General features: G+C 50.8%; 7 protein-coding genes across 7 annotated transcripts; 3 read left to right on the top strand and 4 right to left on the bottom strand.

Moving 5' to 3' along the window:
• Positions 1-714: 714 nt before the first annotated feature.
• Positions 715-2,061, top strand: J4E88_001063 (uncharacterized protein; the record flags this gene model as incomplete). The annotated part of the gene is made up of 4 exons (XM_049394735.1): positions 715-918; positions 967-1,057; positions 1,108-1,438; positions 1,488-2,061. 4 exons carry the CDS (start codon positions 715-717, stop codon positions 2,059-2,061), a joined length of 1,200 nt encoding a protein of 399 aa, XP_049258599.1.
• A 321-nt stretch (positions 2,062-2,382) lies between these two features.
• Positions 2,383-3,498, bottom strand: J4E88_001062 (uncharacterized protein; the record flags this gene model as incomplete). Its single annotated transcript, XM_049394734.1, has 1 exon — positions 2,383-3,498. The coding sequence occupies one exon, from the start codon at positions 3,496-3,498 to the stop codon at positions 2,383-2,385; it is 1,116 nt and encodes a 371-aa protein (XP_049258598.1).
• Positions 3,499-4,079: 581 nt separating this feature from the next.
• J4E88_001061 (uncharacterized protein) lies at positions 4,080-5,100 on the bottom strand (the record flags this gene model as incomplete). Its single annotated transcript, XM_049394733.1, has 2 exons — positions 4,080-4,835; positions 5,017-5,100. 2 exons carry the CDS (start codon positions 5,098-5,100, stop codon positions 4,080-4,082), a joined length of 840 nt encoding a protein of 279 aa, XP_049258597.1.
• An 844-nt stretch (positions 5,101-5,944) lies between these two features.
• Positions 5,945-7,289, top strand: J4E88_001060 (uncharacterized protein; the record flags this gene model as incomplete). The annotated part of the gene is made up of 2 exons (XM_049394732.1): positions 5,945-6,716; positions 6,763-7,289. 2 exons carry the CDS (start codon positions 5,945-5,947, stop codon positions 7,287-7,289), a joined length of 1,299 nt encoding a protein of 432 aa, XP_049258596.1.
• Positions 7,290-7,355: 66 nt separating this feature from the next.
• On the bottom strand, positions 7,356-8,916 carry J4E88_001059 (uncharacterized protein; the record flags this gene model as incomplete). Its single annotated transcript, XM_049394731.1, has 2 exons — positions 7,356-8,660; positions 8,875-8,916. 2 exons carry the CDS (start codon positions 8,914-8,916, stop codon positions 7,356-7,358), a joined length of 1,347 nt encoding a protein of 448 aa, XP_049258595.1.
• Positions 8,917-9,269: 353 nt separating this feature from the next.
• Positions 9,270-11,318, top strand: J4E88_001058 (uncharacterized protein; the record flags this gene model as incomplete). The annotated part of the gene is made up of 1 exon (XM_049394730.1): positions 9,270-11,318. One exon carries the CDS (start codon positions 9,270-9,272, stop codon positions 11,316-11,318), a length of 2,049 nt encoding a protein of 682 aa, XP_049258594.1.
• A 97-nt stretch (positions 11,319-11,415) lies between these two features.
• Positions 11,416-13,842, bottom strand: J4E88_001057 (uncharacterized protein; the record flags this gene model as incomplete). Its single annotated transcript, XM_049394729.1, has 1 exon — positions 11,416-13,842. One exon carries the CDS (start codon positions 13,840-13,842, stop codon positions 11,416-11,418), a length of 2,427 nt encoding a protein of 808 aa, XP_049258593.1.
• Positions 13,843-14,427: the final 585 nt, after the last annotated feature.

Genomic DNA, 14,427 nt, shown 5'->3' with positions numbered 1-14,427 from the left:
TGCTTCGTCCTGAGATTTTGCCTTCTTAGATTCATACACATATAGACCACTTAAGCTATGATGTATAGAACCATGCATAGAACAATTTCGATAAGCAGCGACACGCATAGCCATTGCTTTTCAGAGACCCTTCTTCCAGCTGTGGATTTATGGATGTTGCGATTAAAGCTAGGATGACGGCACGATCCCGGCTGAGCGGCTATGCGCTTGGCAACAGGGGTAAAGTCACCGGCGGGGAATCGTGTGGACCCCTCCTTACGTACTCCAGGGCGCGATAGCCTTCTTTTCGACACTCCCATGGCTTCGTAGCTGAATCCTCTATATTTACACTATTCGCGACACAGTTCATTGTACCGTCAACAGGCAGACTGGCCCCAATCTTGATCATCGCCAACACTATCCCGTCGCGTGCCATCAAGCAGCTCTACGCACGACCACCAACGTCGATCAGAAGCCCATCGACTACCCTCAACTCGCTATTAACTTTCGCTATCACTACGCGATATCTACGCTGTGACACATGTTGTCATAAAGTCACATCGCGCTTCCCCGACAACCTCACCTGTCGGTTCCATTGTTTTCGAAACCCAACCTGAGGCATCGGTGCCCGACCACGCCCTCCCCAGGCCCTCGTAATCGCGACACGCGCACGGCACGCCTACTGCAAACACTCCCCATCACGTCAGCTCTCTGCAAAGCGACTCGAACTCAACAATGGCAACTAGAACTTCCAACGGTGCGTCTGGAGCGCAGGGCGCGCAGACTGCGGCGCAAGTGCAGCCTTGCAGATACAAGACCGGCAAGACATTGGGCGCAGGCAGCTACTCTGTAGTCAAGGAGTGCGTGCATATCGACACGGGAAGATACTATGCGGCCAAAGTCATCAACAAGCGGCTCATGGCAGGCCGAGAGCACATGGTCAGCTCAGCCTTAAGCAACTGATGAACAATGACTGACGAGTACCAGGTCAGGAACGAGATCGCCGTCTTGAAAAGAGTATCCATGGGCCACAGGAACATTTTGACGCTCGTCGACTACTTCGAAACTATGAACAACCGTACGTGTTAGGCTTGCCTGGGCTGAATCTCCAGCTGACCTCTACCATAGTGTACCTCGTTACCGACCTTGCGCTTGGAGGCGAGCTATTCGACCGTATCTGCCGAAAGGGCAACTACTACGAATCCGATGCTGGCGATCTCATCCGTGCGACTCTTTCTGCTGTCGCATACCTCCATGACCACGGCATCGTACATCGAGACTTGAAACCCGAGAACCTATTGTTCCGAACTCCAGAAGATAACGCTGATTTGTTGATTGCCGACTTCGGACTGTCTCGCATTATGGATGAAGAGCAATTCCATGTCCTGACGACGACCTGCGGAACACCAGGATACATGGCACCTGAGATTTTCAGAAAGACTGGACATGGAAAACCAGTGTAAGATATACTGCGCAACTTTGCGATCCATTGCTGACTCTGCTGGTAGTGACATCTGGGCGATTGGAGTTATTACCTACTTTCTCCTCTGCGGTTACACTCCGTTCGACCGCGACTCCAACCTCGAAGAGATGCAGGCCATCTTAGTCGCAGACTACTCCTTCACACCCTTGGAATACTGGAGAGGTGTCTCCCTTACTGCCCGCGAGTTCATCCGCCGATGCTTGACTGTCGACCCCGCCGCCCGCATGACAGCCCATGAAGCGCTCTCACACCCTTGGATCACCGAGCTGGGCAAGAACAACGCTGATGGAGAGGAGGATTTACTGCCCACTGTCAAGAAGAACTTCAACGCGCGCCGCACACTACACGCAGCTATCGACACGATTCGCGCCATCAACCAGCTGAGAGCAGGTGGTGCCGCTGGCATGATGGATGGCCAGCGATCCGCTGAACCACGGAGAGGAGCTCCTCATGCCAACATTCCTCAACCCGCGGAGGAGCCTGATGACCCTATGGAGATCGACAGCAGAGGAAACGGCCACGGCCAGACTGAAGAGATGATACAGGAGCAAGAGCGGAGGATTAGAGAGACTCAGCAAGGCCTATGGGGTAAGCGATGATGAGCGTCATCTACGATCTCAACGTCAATTTTTTTCTCAGCACACGTTTTAGAGTGGATGTATTTGGCCCTCAGCGGAATCCCCTTTCGATCACATTTCATGTTCACATTAGCGAAGGCTGGCGCTGAAGCCCTTCTCTCCGCGAATTGGTTTTGAGCAGCTCATTATAAACAATGGTACCGATTCAACAGCACGCAAACTCTCCAAGGACGTGGTCTAAAGACATACAGCATGCATTCGCGTCCGAACTTTCGATCCCCAAAGCCATGATCTGTTACGCCTTTCTCTTGAACAAACCTTCGGTTGACAGAGGGAGAGTACCTAGATGCTGTATACCAGACCTACGTCAGCTCTGACCTCGTCCTTACACAACAACTCCCAGCCTCGATCCCAGTCGTCCAGCCCCTCACCCCACTTCAACTTTAGCATTCCCAAGTCTCTAACCCGTGCCCAGAATGCCTCAAAAGTCGCGTACAAATCCTTGAAGTATTGTTCTCCAGCCACCTCAATGCCCTTTTCTTGCAACAAGCTTGCATTGACTATGTTCAACGAAGCTCTGTCGGCGAGGCGTTGCGCTGCTTTTTCTGGGTCTTGAGGCGCGACTTCACCACCGACTGTCACCAGCGTGAAAGGAATATTGGGTGCTAAAGAAGACAGCGCAGACCGCCAAGTTCCGTTTGCTCCGGGGCGAGCGCCGAAGTCGAAGAGTAGGGTACGTGATGTACCAGAAATCTTGATTTGATTGACCGTGTCGTCGAAGTCGTCGTAGAGAACGACGTTGTCGTACCACCCCGTTTTCTTGATCGCGTCGATAGAGGCTTTCGAACCAACTCCGATGATGCGATTAGGTTGATGATCAACGGGCCGACAGTTTCGGAGCGCATACGCAAAGCAAGAAGCTGTTTTTCCACTCGCATTCAACAAGACAACCGTAGCACCTCCCAAATCGGCGTCCTCAGCGCTCCACTCGCTGTTTCCTGTAGGGTGTATCCTCTTCTTTTGACTTTCCTCTTTGTCTCCCTGCCAGGCAAAGACATGATGGCAAAGATTGTAGCCAACAGTAAACGGACCCATCATCAACGCTGCCCAACCCAATTGATCTCTTTCCTCCATCTCGCCAGCGGATTGTGGAAGTGGACCGCAAACACGATACCGGTTATACAGCTTCCACAAATGCTGTCTATGCGCATCTACTACAACAATCTGATCCTGAATTACACTCCCGTCTCGTGCATCTCTAGCTCTTTCTACAGTTACGTCCTCCCATTCGGTACTGCTCGGTAGATACCCGTATACGCTCATTCCTTTCTCGATTCCTTCGACCGTGCTTTCTAGTATCTCAGCGTAGCCCCATGCAGCAACGCGACCGTATTTGGTAGGATCGTTGTACGGAGGTGGTGTTGTAGAAGGAAGCGGATATGTGTCGTACCAACCCATTAGGTGGCCGATGCGTGCGTAAGAGAGGTTGTTTGTTGTAAGGCCTAGGATTTTGGTACGGAGGCGGAGGGAGGAGGAGGGAAGGGGGGTAAGTGGTTTGGAGGTGAGGGGAACGAGGTGATGAGTCGTGTAGTTTGCAAGGGACAGGATGTGCGTAGCTGGCTGGGTAGATAGTGTTGATGAAGGCATATTGTTGACAGGTTTAATGGTGAGCTAACCAAGATTACAGCAGTCTTTCCGGGTACTAATTGTGGAGAGCGCTGTCGGTATAGATATGGAGGCATATCTGCAACATCCTCAGTATTGTATATCACTTCAACACGCGTTGGCCAAGACAAGACTTATTGGAAACACTACTCAGTTCCCTGTGACTCAGATAGCCATCCACCCGAGGAACCCCTTACGGGCGTAACAGTCGATTGGAAGCGAGATATAGATGATGCCTAACCAATTGATGAATCCCCATGCTTACGGCCAAGAATATTGCGGGGCTCAAAAGGGCGTTCTGCTCTAACCAATCCGGGTTGGCAGTGGCATGCTTGCATGAGAACCACCACTCCTTGCGCCTTTCTCTGATCCTTCTATGCAAAGTTGTTATCCGTGTGCGTTCCTTCGGTGCCATTCTCCCGTTTTTCATTCTTCTTATCTCCGTCAACGACCCTGCCACCCGCTTTCCGTCTACTTTGGACCAAGGCCTTAATTAGCGCGACTGTAGCTTCCCATCCTTCTCTCAGCTTGTCCGCACTATCACTTAGATCGGGTACGTGGAGGAACACGACAGGCCTCTCGTCTTGCTTGATACCGAAGTAGTGCGCTAGGCTGTTGTAGTAGATGAAGCCACACAAGAAGTTTCCAGCATCGTTACTAATCCGTACGTCGGGGCATCCTTCGTCGGTCGTCGTGCCATCAACAGATGTGTACCCCAGATTGGCTTTCCAGTGTGCGAGGACCTCGGATGTATCAAAGCTAGTGTTCAGCTTGGGCGGATACTTTGAAGATGGGAAGTGCTTTTCCATTTCAGAATCGTCGAATCGTTGGCCATCTACGTCAGGAATCTTCCCATATCCACGCCCTTGAGACCCTTGCTCGATGGCGAAGTATTTCCGTCCAGCTGCTAGGCCGATGTGCAGCACAACATCTGGAGGAGGGTAGAGAGGGTTGGCTGGTGGAAGGAGCTCGGGAACGAGATTGACGACATTATTGTATGCCACGCGGATAGGCTCGTAGTGAACGTGTATGTTTATCGGCGTTTGGTTTTTGGGTGACTTTGGTATCAGGGCCGGAAGTGTAGACGCAATCTCCCAAGAAGAGTTCTTTGGGAACTTCTCTAGAAAGGGCTAGGTTTACGTTAGTCATTTTCTTGAATCCACCCAACCGTCTGGCTGGAAACATGTCGATGAGGCAGATCAAGGCATGCTCTGGAACACCGAAATGTGAGAAAGTTGATCCAGGTCTCACTTAGACATGATTGGGAGGCCTTGAATTCATTATCGGCACAGGAAAGAGATTAAAACTTACTCCAAACCCCGTAACTAAGACTGTGACTGGCTTCTCCCCCTCTTCACTCGGAGGCTGTGGAGCAGCGTAGGATGTAGGCGGCATCGATGATCGGACTTAGCGGGAATTAGAGGTACCAAACGCAATAAACCAGGCAGTATTGAGGATGAACTATTACGACGTTAGTACCTGCAGCGGGTGTTTTTGTGTCAGTGGGTCGAGAAGGGTATTGCCTGTAATGATGATGTACAAAAGAGCGACCTGATGACGGCATAGAGGCTAGGACGAAGGTCACGTTTACACCTGCCTAGGAAGGGCTTCACACACGCGAACAGCAACTTACGATTATCGGAAATTCCTGATGGGTCAGGGATGCACGACCATTGCAGATCGTGCTTTCAGAAGGCATCGTAGCCAGGTCGTGTTCGGCACTCGGTTAGGTCGATGCGGCATCTTGATCTTCCAAACGGTCTAGCGCCAGCCAGCATCCCTGGGGGCTGTCGCGCGATGCCTCAACCGCCGACTTTGTTCCCGAATGCTTACCCCACATGTTTACCTTCCAGACCCCACATAGCAGCGCGTCGCCTATCGCCACCAGACGCTTGCTCTCTCGGATGGGGTGTTCTGCAACGCGCTCGGTATCGGGTAGTGCACTTGCTGATATGACGCGTATGCCGTCGCGTGTTAGCAAGTGGATGATTTGTTATTTGGGTGCTGCAGGGCTATTGCATAAGTCCGCAGTCAATGACGTTGAGTGAGCTGTCGTCTCTCATCGTCCCGAGGTCGGTGTGACTTTCGGATCAGAACCAAGGTAAGTGCGCATAACGGTGACTGGCAAGCGTCAAGTTCTCTTTCCATTGCACGATGCAGTCGCACCGTTGATAACAAGCTAACAGCACATTGAAAGACATTTCCCCCAACCGCACGCCTATACCCTCGGGACGTCACAATGGCTTCCACGGGCTCGTCTTCCAAATCCTACTCGCTCGCCGTAGTAGGCGGTGGGATATCCGGCCTCTGCCTCGCCATAGGCCTCCTCCAGTACGATATCCCGCTTACGATTTACGAAGCCGCACCACACTTTGGCGAAATTGGTGCTGGGGTTGCGTTTGGACCTAATGCCGGCCGTGCCATGGAGCTCCTGTCTCCTAAAATATACCAGGCTTTCTTGGAATGCAAGACAGGCAATGCGGACAATTCCAAGTCCGACTCATGGTTCACGATACGGGTGGGTGATGCTAGGAAAGAAGACAAGGAAGGATACGTGAGGGAAGGCAAGAAGGTCGGCGATGCCCTGTTCGATGTGCCTATGCACTCGGGAGGAGGACGCGGCGGCGTGTACAGAGCTCACTTCCTTGACGAACTCGTCAAAGAGATGCCTGACGGTGTTGCCAAATTCGATAAGAGACTTGTAGAGCTGGGCGAGGCTCAAGATGGCTCTGGAGATGTAGTGCTCACGTTCGCTGACGGTTCCACCGCACAACACAGCGCTGTAATTGGATGCGACGGCATCAAGTCTTTAACGCGAAAGTGGCTAGTTGGGAGAGATAAACCTGCCTCCAAGGCTGTATTCTCCGGAAAGTACGCTTATCGAGGGCTGATACCTATGGATGAAGCTGTGGAGATACTGGGTGATGATGCAGCGCGGAACAGCCAGATGTATCTTGGATACCATGGCCACTTGCTCACCTTTCCAATTGCGCATGGCAAAACGATGAACGGTAAGGCTAGTCATCGTCGAAAGTGCTGTCTTGCTAACAGCCACAGTGGTTGCATTTAGCTCTCGCGATACCTGGGAAGACGAGAAGTGGGTTGTGGCCACATCGAAACAGGAAATGGAAGACGACTTCCAAGGCTGGGGCCCACATGTCACGAAGATTGTCAAGGCCATGCAGAAGCCAGACATCTGGGCGCTGTTCGAGCATCCACCCTGCGACACATACACGAAGGGCCGCGTTTGCTTGCTTGGAGATGCAGCGCACGCGACCACGCCTCACCAAGGGGCTGGTGCCGGCCAGTGTATAGAAGACTCTTACATCCTCGCCAATCTGGTCAAGGACGCGAACGACGTCAATGGTTTGCAGCGAGCATTCAGCGCCTTCGACCAAGTCAGACGAGAGAGGACGCAGAAGATTGTGAAAACAAGCCACGAAGCTGGTCAAATGTATGAATTCGAACTGTTCGGGGACGACCTTGATAAAATTGAGGAAAGCTATAAGCATAGAATGCGATGGATCTGGGACATTGACTTAGAGGCGCAATTGGAGCAAGCGCAGCAGATCATGAAACAATGAAGTTGAGATATGTTCCCCAAGTTATACTCCGGTCGACAAGTCTCGATGCTCGACAAAGCCTCGTGTCTAATCAATGACATCATCTCTCAGAGCGAAGATCTGCTTCAACACTTCGTCTGTCTTGGCACCAATCCCGTTGTGATACATTGTGTTCGTGATGAAAGTCTTGCAGCCTTTGATGGTGTTCGCCGTCTCCATACTCAGGTCGAGGTCAACGTACATGTCGTCCATATAGACTGCAGCATAGGTCGGTACCTCGTTCTTTCTCAATTGCTCTTTGTCGTACAGTTGCGGCCAATCTTTCTCTTCAGCTAAGAGGGTACCAACAGTCTTGAGCTTAGCGAGCTCCGGGTAAACATCGAACATGAAAGGGTAGATCATCTCGCCTGTGAAGTAGACAGGCTCATCTCCATCTACGCGCGAGAGTGAGAACTCGGGATATTTCGGGAGTAGGCGTTCCGCAGACCAATTCGAGGCCTGGCCTTGACAGTAGATGGGTTCATGGAGGAGAGCATAGATGACGTTAGAGTCCCAGCTCTGCGCTGCCTCCAATGCGAGTACAGTAGGTCGTGTAAGATGTCCGAATTGGGTCAGATCGGTATCGGCGCGAAGCACAAACTCGTGGACGTCATCGAAGCCTCCGTGCTTGCCAAAGTAGATTCCCAGTTGTAGAAAGCGACGTGCAGAGAGATAGCCTTCGCCGCCTTGTACACGCACCGTAGTATCTCCGAAACGTGAGAGAAGCTTGACAATGCGTTTGACGCGGTCGACATCTTCAGGATACTTCGCGTAGTATCCCTCGTTCCTGCTCTTGACACGCGCGTAAAGCCGCTCGTAAACTTCATCAGGCCCGTCTCTGAGGGGTGGCAGGCCGCCGAACAGGAACGCCTCTTTGACTCCCTCGGGTAAGAATGACAGATAGGTCAAGCAGCAGAAGCCGCCGAAGCTCTGACCCATGATACTCCATTTCTTCTTCTCTTCGGGATAGTCTTCTGTCAGGGCTTTCCTTACAGCCTCACAGTCTTTGACGATACTATCAGCCCTGAAACTCTTCATATACTCTGCTTGTACCTTCTCATCGCCTCTCAATTGTAGACTTGACTGGCTGATGGCAGTTGAGAGACCAGTGCCACGTTGATCCAGCATGAGCACTTGGTAGCCTTTTTCGAGAATGGTCTGAGTCCAGGATACCTTCTCGGGACTACGACATTCGAAGCCCGGGCCGCCCTGTAAGTAGACGAGCCATGGGAGTTGAGTTTTCGCGCGATCGAGGTGCGAAGTGGGTGTGTAGTCTGCAGGCTTCTCGGCTTTCAGAGCTGAGCGAGCGAAGAGTTGGATCGTTCCTGCTGAAGGGTTCGCTTCGAGATGGAACTGTCAGCACAATCTTTGTCATCGCTCAATTTTCAGACGGTTGCCTTATCCAAGGCCATAAGTTTCAGATTCATCTGTTGTCTAATGAATGAGAGGACTGCATACAGTAATCTCTGGGTACCTGGAACAAGTGCTCCGTTATCCGGAGCTTGCCTATCTGTAATTAGCCATGAGTCGTTGTAGATGAAACAGAAAGAACGTAATTACCAGGCACCAAGTGACTTCTCTGCTCGAGGATCTTTGCTGCTTGTATCATGTTTGTAGTTGAACAAGTGTCGGGTGCAAGGTGGGGAGTGAGTGTATACGGTCTTATCGATAAGCCCCCAACTCCGTAGTGCCTGCTCCGAAGGATTGGCGACATTGAAGGCGCTGCACGCGACAATCCGCAACCGTAAGTTTGCGCTTAATCGTTACAATAATTACGATTCAAACACTCTAGCCTTGGTCGACCCGTCATTCGCATCACTAGGAACAAGGTGGTGTATCATCAACGTCGGCGCTGGGAAAATTTACAACTGAGGGGCAAACGCGGAGAACTTTCCACCGCAGACCGAGTAGTCACCACACTGCCTTTACACAACTGCGTCATCTCGTTTTCGAATCTGAAACATGGCTAAAGATAAGAAGAAGGCAGCAGCGGGAGGCAAAGCAGCGGCTAAGGCTGCAAAGGCTGCCAAGCAAGAGAAGAAGGCAGGCAAGAAAGACAAAAAGGTCGCATCCAAAACACAGGAAGTCGACTCTGATGCGGAAGATGTTGACCTGGATGATATCTTAGCCCAATATGCAAAAGAGCAGGAACAACACCATGCTATCACCGAAATACCCGCTGAGCCGCCGTCTGCCCGAACTTCGAGCACCCTCCTCGCCAATCCAGCGAACGAGAATGAGATCTTCTTGTTCGGAGGCGAATACTTCAACGGAGCCACCGCCAAGTTCTTCAACGATCTCATGATTTACAACGTCAAGCAGGATTCTTGGAAGCAGGTCACAAGTCCGAACTCACCACTTCCTCGATCTGGACACGCTTGGTGTCGCGCTGCCAACACGAAAGAAATCTACCTGTTTGGTGGAGAGTTCAGCTCTCCGAAGCAAGGGACCTTCTATCACTACAACGACTTCTGGAAGCTCGATCCGGTCTCTCGAGAATGGACGCGCATGGAGGGAAAGAGCAAGACCGCTGCCCCACCAGCACGGAGTGGACATCGCATGGTTGGCTTCAAACAGTACATTATCTTATTTGGAGGTTTCCAGGATACATCTGCGACTACCAAATACTTGAATGATCTTTGGATCTATGACTGCGTCAACTTCTCATGGCACACGCCAAAACTGCAAGCAGCTCGCGCAGTACCAGATGCACGATCGAGTTTCAGTTTGTTGCCGCACGAGCAAGGCGCAGTCATCTATGGCGGATACTCTCGTGTCAAGACGCAAGCTGGCGTCAAGCAACAGCAGCAAGGCAAGGGCAAGAAGAGCAGCAGTGGTGGTCCGGCATCGCGCATGGTGCTAAAGCCCAAGGTTCACGACGACACCTGGTTCATACGTATCACACCACCACCTGCTGACCAACCATCCACTACCCTTCCAACTGTGTCTTGGGAGAAGCGAAAGAAGCCCGCGAATGCGCCAAACCCGCCGCGCGCAGGTGCGACAATGGCTTACCACAAAGGTCGCGGTGTTCTTTTTGGTGGTGTGCATGATGTAGAAGAAAGTGAAGAGGGCATTGACTCTGAGTTCTTCAATCAGCTGTTCATCTGGAATGTCGAGCGCAACCGATACATGCCACTCACTCTACGTCGGCCGAAGCTCAACGCAAACAAGAAGGCTGCACAGCAAGCGAACATCAGCCGACGGGATCGTGGCAAGGCCGCAGAAGAAGAGCTGCTAGCTAATCTCAAGGCTCTCGAAATGAAAGCCGGTGTAGTTACAGATGCGGATTCGGACGACGAAGCGAAGAAAGCGAAGGAAGAGGAAGAAGAAGAAGAGGCACGTCCAGAAAAGCCAAAAATATTCGAGTTTCCACATCCACGTTTTAACGCCGCACTTACGGTTCAAGCTGATACACTCTATATCTACGGTGGTACCTACGAGAAAGGCGACCGCGAGTTTACCTTTGACGAACTCTGGTCTGTCAACCTCAACCATCTGGACGGTGTCACCGAAATCTTCAAGCGCGAGCTCGAAGACTGGCAAGGCAGTGAGGACGAAGCCGACTCGGACGAGGAAGACGAGGACGACTCTGAGGACGATGAAGAAGGTGAGGATGACGACAAGTCTGTATCGACAGCACCCACGAGTGTCACAGAGTCTCCTGCCGTTGCACCCATTCACTCCGAAGACCTTGGTCCTCAGGAAGAGATATCTGCGCTCACCGACACGCTTCCACATCCCCGTCCCTTCGAATCCTTGCGCGACTTCTACGCGCGCACTTCAGAGCAGTGGCAGAATATCATCCTGGAAGAGTTGGACAGGAAGGGAAAGAGCGCAGAGAAGAGCCCGAAAGAAGTCAAGAAAATGGCATTCGAGAGGGCAGAGGAGAAGTGGTGGGATTGCAGGGAGGAGATTCGTGCGCTTGAAGATGAACAGGAGGCAGCGGGCATCGGTGAGGTCGTTAGTCTGGCGGATAAGGAAGGCGCTGGAGTGGGGAGGAGAAGATAGTACCAGAGACGAGCTTGCGGAAGTTGAAGCTTGGCATGTACACATATTGCTCAAGAACAAAAGTCTAGTTGAAGAAATAAAAACGCTATCGCCTAATTTACATGATGGCTTCAACTACTTCAGACACCCAGTCTAGTTGGACTGAACTGACACGCTTCGCCCACGCCTTGCCAGTGAATACAAACTCGTTAAACACGATAGCCTCCAACTTCTTTCCAAATAGCACTGAGCTGGGATGAATCGCCACCGTTTGGTTACCGATCATCGTCTTGTAGCTACCATCTGGCATCAATCTCGCTGTATTGGAGATGAAGCCGCGCAGCATGCATGCCAATATGGCTTGACTCCTAGCTTCTGAAGGTGCATTATCAGACTCTGTGTCGTCAGCCGATAGCAGCTTCTGTTGTCTACATTGTTCCCGCAGTTGCTTCCTGATGTTCATTACGTTCTCCATTGCGCGGTGGGATACGTAGTGCTTGTCACACCAAGCGCGACGCTGTGACTTCAGTTCGGCGGCGTATCGCTGAACAGTAATGAGAAGTGTGAGGTGGTCGCCTTCTCGACGATATAGCTCACGCCGGACTTCCTCTGCCTCTTCCTTGCGCTCTTCCGTGACAAGATTCAGGAAGACCTCCTCGACGCTGAGTGCGGATATGATATCGATCACGTCGAGTAGGCAGTCGCGCTCTGGCTTTGCTGCTTCGACTAGCACTCGGCCTAGCGTGGGCGTGAGCGGGAACTTGGCAATTTTGAGACCAATGTCGCTGATTTCACCGGTGTCTGTCAACGCTTGCAAGTGCAGTAGTTGCAGAAGAGCCTTCTCTAGAGCTTCTCGTGGTGGCCGATCAAGGAATGGAAAGCCGAGTACGTCATCGACACCTCGCGCCTTCATTGTCAGAATAGCCTGACTGAGGTCGCAACGCAGAATCTCGGGCGTGGTACGTTCTTCCATAGTTTCGTAACCGTTTTCAGTATACAACCGATAACACTGGCCAGGTGCTTCACGACCAGCTCGACCTTTGCGTTGGATAGCTGCAGACTTGGAGATTGGCTTCACAAGCAGCGATTCGAGACCTAGGCGACTGCGAAATTGCTTTATCTTCGATTTTCCGCAGTCAATCACAAAGCGGACGCCAGGGACAGTGACTGATGTTTCGGCGATGTTTGTTGCGAGGATGACGCGGCGCGTGCGATAGGGCGTTGGCTGGAAGATGCGCTGTTGGGCGTGTTGTGGAAGGGCGGCGAAAAGAGGTAGCGCAAGAAGTTTAGGGATGTCGTCGTCCATATTTTCAGCATAGTCGTTGATGAGCTTTTCGAGTCCCTCGATAGTATCTTGACCTGTAAGAAAGACCAGTATGTCGCCTGGCAGAGGCTCCTTGTAATGTATTTGGAAGACGAGCTTGAGAGCTGCTTCGACCCAGTCCTGTGTTGGTTGCGGCAAGTATACTGTTTTGACGGGGTATTGTCGCCCCTCTACAAAGCATGTCGAAACGTTTCCTTTACTTTCCGTAGTAGGTTTCGCGATCGCCTTCTCGGTGTTCGACACAGGCTGACTGTCTCCGAAGAACTTGACAAGACTTTCCACGTCTGCCGTAGCACTCATTACTACGACTTTGAGCGGATGCTTCCTCGCCACGCTACCTTCTTTAGCGGATAACAGGTTGCGTAAGAACCCAAGAATCAAGTCGACATTTACACTTCTTTCGTGGACCTCATCTACTACAACCGCGCTGTACTGCAACATGTTGGGATCTCTGAGCATCTCTTGAAGCAGCATACCCTCCGTCAGAAACTTGACTTTGGTGTGCTTTCCAGCCGCAGTGTCGAAACGAACGCTGTATCCAACCTTGGCAGTAGGGCCTTTGTCGCCAAGTAAGCTACCCATCTCATCCGCGACGCGTCGTGCCAGGGAGATCGCCGCCACTCTTCGAGGTTGCGTGATCGCTATACACCCGGTACACCAGGACTCATTGGCCAAAAATTGCGGCACTTGTGTCGATTTTCCGGAACCAGTCTCTCCGGTCAGCACGAGGACGTTGTTTCTTTGCAGAGCTGCTCTGATGATGTCCGCTTGAGGCCATATTGGAAGAGACTTGCGGACAAGCCGCAACTCATCACGCTTCTGAATGACATGCGACGGCACTCTTAAGTCTTGTTGAGAGGTACGAGGTCTGTCGGCCTGTTGGTTCTTTGGTCGAGCTTGTTGTCCGGGGTTTGGTTGAGGTTTGATAGGTTGAGGTGCATCTAATTTCGTGCGCTTGTGGGCCTCTGCTTGCCGCGCAACTGGAGTTTCGACAACACTTTCCGTTCGTTTGGGCTCGGCGACGGGCTTAGGGTGCTCTGCAGTAGAACTGGGGGTGTCATCATCGGAATGGTCGAACTTGATCAACACGCCGGCTCCCTTCTTGCCACTCCAGCCATCTTTCGCTGGCTGAACTCTCTTTCTCTTCTTGCCTTTCTTCAGTTCCACGGGGAGGTCCTTCGCGCTGTCAACTTTTGGTTCGCTGCTCTTTCCGTTGGACATCTTCGTTGTTGCGATTGGAACCCGCGTTTCACGTTGCCAAAACTTTTCCGCTCTTCCCAAGATCGTTATCGATAAGCCTACTAGCGTGCTACGCGCGTGCACGTGCCAGTAGTCTACAGCCCTACCTAGGTTATCTTATAAATTAGACGCTCTATAAAAAACCTCGCTTATAAGTTCTTATAGCTTCTAAAAACTTCTTAGCTAATTATAAAGCTAGTATATAAACTAAACTTCTTAGCTAATAAGAGCTAATTATATAATACTTATAGTAAGGCTTTTATAAAGTATTTAAAGAAAAATAGTAAAACTTTTAGTAAATAAATATTTTAAATTATAACTTTAGTAAAGTTTACTTATTAGTACTATAACGCTACTATCTTACTTTATTATAGTATTAAATATAATAAAAAGTATAAGTTCTTCTTAATACTATTATATTTATTAGATTTAATTTATATATAGTATTAATAAAGAAGTATAGTATTATAAAAAATAATATTTTAGCTCTTTAGCGTAATTATATCTTACTAACTTACTTACTATATTCTACTTACTTTATACTTACGCTAAAACTTTTATAAAGCT

The sequence above is a fragment of the Alternaria novae-zelandiae genome, assembly GCF_023758075.1.
Source record: "Alternaria novae-zelandiae strain BMP 2774 chromosome Unknown scaffold_2, whole genome shotgun sequence".
Taxonomy (NCBI): domain Eukaryota; kingdom Fungi; phylum Ascomycota; class Dothideomycetes; order Pleosporales; family Pleosporaceae; genus Alternaria; species Alternaria novae-zelandiae.
The sequence above is the reverse complement of the archived record's forward strand: the minus strand, read 5'-3'. Positions and strand labels throughout refer to the sequence as shown.